The 3,483-nt window shown below is 36.7% G+C and overlaps 1 protein-coding gene across 1 annotated transcript; it reads right to left on the bottom strand.

Moving 5' to 3' along the window:
- Window positions 1–951: 951 nt before the first annotated feature.
- Window positions 952–3,284, bottom strand: LOC124175949 (RING finger protein 37). The gene is made up of 2 exons (XM_046556631.1): window positions 2,295–3,284; window positions 952–1,862 (listed from the first exon to the last, which is right to left on the bottom strand). The coding sequence occupies exons 1-2, from the start codon at window positions 2,915–2,917 to the stop codon at window positions 1,031–1,033; spliced, it is 1,455 nt and encodes a 484-aa protein (XP_046412587.1). The 5' UTR covers window positions 2,918–3,284; the 3' UTR covers window positions 952–1,030.
- Window positions 3,285–3,483: the final 199 nt, after the last annotated feature.

Here is a 3,483-nt window from a genome sequence, read left to right as displayed (position 1 = left end):
CATCATTTCCTCATTTCAAAAACAATATTTTTACTCGGAATAGTGTTTTAAACTAAATTAAACAGTTATTGTAGAGAGAATCGATTGCTAGTCGAATGATTTTCTGTGATAAAGACTTCAATCATTTTACACTTATTAGTTTCTTAGTCACTAATAACATCAAATAATTGTATAGATAAATGAACAGTTCATTCATTTGGATTCGCCAGAAGAAAGTTGCATTTATAAAACAAATCGCTTTTAATTTGATTGCAACAGGGCAGTTGAAACGACTAATTGATTTAAAACGTATTAGGGTTCATTCTACAATTACATGCTATTTCTGAATTACTGTGCAGAAGTTTCATGGTGATGGGTAAAATTCATATGGCATAAAAAGCCTTGGGCTTACTTTTTACGTCTGAATCAAGAGACGAGATTGAAGTTAGTAAGTTTGAGATAATTAAACATGGGAAATAAAATGCTATTTATAACTTTAAAATAACTTTGAAGCAGTATTGAGCACATCTGAATTACAATTTATATAGAATTACATTTCTATTGCGTTTTAATTACAAATTACGTGTGTGATTCGTAATTAGAAAAAAATTTTAAAATTATATTTAGATTTTGTAATCAGGCCGAAATAAAATACAAATTACATTAATATTGCATATATAATTTGTAATTAACTACAATTTTCCCATCACTGCTTTCGAATAGGCGAGTTTGTAAAATAAGAGTATATTTTACTTTATTATACGATTTACTGAATAGACAATCACAAAGTTGCGAAATACCGATATTTTCCTAAAAATTTCAAAACCTCATTGAATCAAGGATTACGTAAAGGAAAAGTGCCTGGACATCGCAAAATATGAAATCGTCAATCAGAACAGGAATGTATTGCTCTCTTTAGAGCAAACGAGTTAGATCAATTTTGAATCGAGGTAAAATAAATGAATTTCAATATAAAGAAGATCGTTTATTACAAATTTGAACAACAATATTGTCAAACTATTTACACTTAATAATCAATTCTAGGAAAGAGCTAGTCATGTATCCTTATCGGGTCACGCGTTGAGTAAGACAAGCCGCAATGCTGGCACTTTGGCAATTTCACAGTTGTAAGAACTCTCCTACAAATAACGTGCTTGCATGGCAATTTGTACAGAATACTAGACTTGCAACATGAGCAACCTTTGGGTACTCCAGATGCTTCGCGAGTTTTTGGCCCATTGAATCGTTTGAGACCTGACAAGACAGACTTGACATTCAATTCCAAATCACCGTCAATTTCATTGCTAATATTCCTCGCACAATCACCCTCAATATCGATATCATCGCTGACAGTACAGTGTTGCGGAGTTTTGCTTAATCGAGTTCGTTTAGATTCCGTCAAATCTAAGGATTGTTTGGTGCACATAACTAGAACCGGAAGTTTGTGCTGGCTATTCGTCAAGTTCGACGGAATGTTTCGCTTCAATGTATGACTAGATTTCACTTTTAGAACAGTGGACTTGCTATTTGCACAGACAGTTTTTTCAACACCCACTAATTGATCACATACTTGCGATATCTTCCGACCGACTGTTCTTGGTAATTTTTTTATATTGTCATCGTTACTATTTTCTATTAGGAATTTGTCAATTCTTGCTTTAAGCGATGTTGCTATTATTGGTTTACAAGTATTTCCAAACGGAATACCGGTGAATGGATCAGATGGTGAGCGACCCCATAAGGCTTCGTTTTGCTCATGCCGTTCTAGAGTCAATTGATCAATGATCTTGCCGCTTGGCAGCATAATCGGTTGCACCATTACTTCATACGTTATTGGATCGAGAAAATCTTCTGGTATTTCTACAGCGCAGTTACTCTTCTCCCTGAAAGAAATAATACCAGAATGAAAAAATTCCTATACTTCATAACTAACCATAATTGATTAAGTGAATATCAAAATCCACCAGAACAATATTACATGAGGCTAAAATTCATAACATTAACGAAACAATGCATTTTTAAGAAAAATCTTGACTTTGCAACTTTGGTATTGTCTGAATATCAGTAACCTGTGATTACGCATAGTATAAAGTTACAAAACAGAGTTTTTTTCACCGGAATTTGTTAAATGACAGTTACAAACTTTCACCTTATCACAGTTTCCATCATAGGGTTTCTACACGAAAACAGCATTATTAGAACAATATTTCTTTCCAACGCTTCGCTTTCCCTGAGGAACGAAATTTGCCTACTTTGTTTTTCTTTTCACATTACAACGCCTTCTTGTGGTCGAAGAAGACTATGAAAATACTCACAAACTATCATGATCATCTTTTTTCGTAGGAGACTCTCTAATTTCATCAATAGTAGGAATACGGGGACTATGTTCTTGTGTCCAGAGGGAATTTACTCCAGCAATGACGTCTCTTCCACAGCATCGTGCGACTCTCCCCCAAACTTCAATTCTTCCAATGGCAGGAACAGAGTTTTCCGTTTTGACAATACAAAGCCTGAGATTAGTAGCCTTGTTCACGGCATGGTGATCAGAAATCTTGATGTACCGCTGTAAGAAGCCGTTCGGCACGCAAGTCAGAGTCTCGTTAATGTCTCTCCTGTAGAAAATTACTCCACCCTGAGCAGCACTTAAATATGCATTTGACAATGTGGAGTAAGGTACTCCAGTATCGGTAGTTGATTTAGCCATCAGCTGAAACCCGGACGATTTCTGGGAGCCGACTGAGGGCCAGACTATAACTCGACTTATTTCAACGTTGCAAATAAAGGTTAGGTCAATGTTTATGGGTGGTTTTATGCATGCGTACGCCAAAAAACCCTGCGATGATTCGTTCACAAGATTCTTTACGTCGTACCCTTCGGTGCTTATTGTACTACAGCTGATCTCTGGTCTCAGACAGGGGTGACAGAAGTTTAGCAACATCTCTCTCTCTCCGGTGGTATTGGCCTTGAAGTTTTAACTGTTGTGACATCCTTAGGAAATCAACAATTCAACCGTTTCTGCGGCGCATATTTGGCCTGCCATAATAACCATTTATTCCTTGCCGTTGGCAAGTTTTGCCAAAACCTTATCCTGTTTTGTAAAATGTATTCACTGTGTGTGGCATGGTATGTGGTTTAATTAATATCACCTCTTGTCAAATTGTGTTCCAATATCGTTTGACCTTCAGAGTATTTCACGTGGGTAGAAAAAACAACAACGATATCTATCCTCCTTGAAAATTCGTAGATCTAAACTACATTGTGGTTGCATAGCTGGTTCACATGGTTTGTAATCGCTCGAAGCAGCGATGTAGCAGCGAATTGCATTAATTAGATTTAAAAATAATAACTTCGGGGGGCCAACTTCACGGAGGTGTAGAAAGTGGCCCGATGGTCCTGGTACAGATGTCGCTGAAGCTGGTGTTTCAAATAAAATACCGATTGAAACCATAGACATACCTATATCAGTGGCATGCTGAAGCCAGCTCTTGGGGTGATCTGAGCGAG

Source organism: Neodiprion fabricii, chromosome 2 (genome assembly GCF_021155785.1).
Source record: "Neodiprion fabricii isolate iyNeoFabr1 chromosome 2, iyNeoFabr1.1, whole genome shotgun sequence".
Lineage (NCBI taxonomy): Eukaryota > Metazoa > Arthropoda > Insecta > Hymenoptera > Diprionidae > Neodiprion > Neodiprion fabricii.
This window is presented reverse-complemented; position numbering and strand designations above follow the sequence as displayed.

Excerpts from the sequence above, each read along its gene's own strand:
- LOC124175949 (XM_046556631.1), bottom strand. The coding sequence starts at position 2,917 with ATGTTGCTAAACTTCTGTCACCCCTGTCTGAGACCAGAGATCAGCTGT. Across the intron at positions 1,863-2,294 it reads AAAGATGATCATGATAGTTT|GGAGAAGAGTAACTGCGCTG; the intron begins GTGAGTATTTTC and ends TATTTCTTTCAG.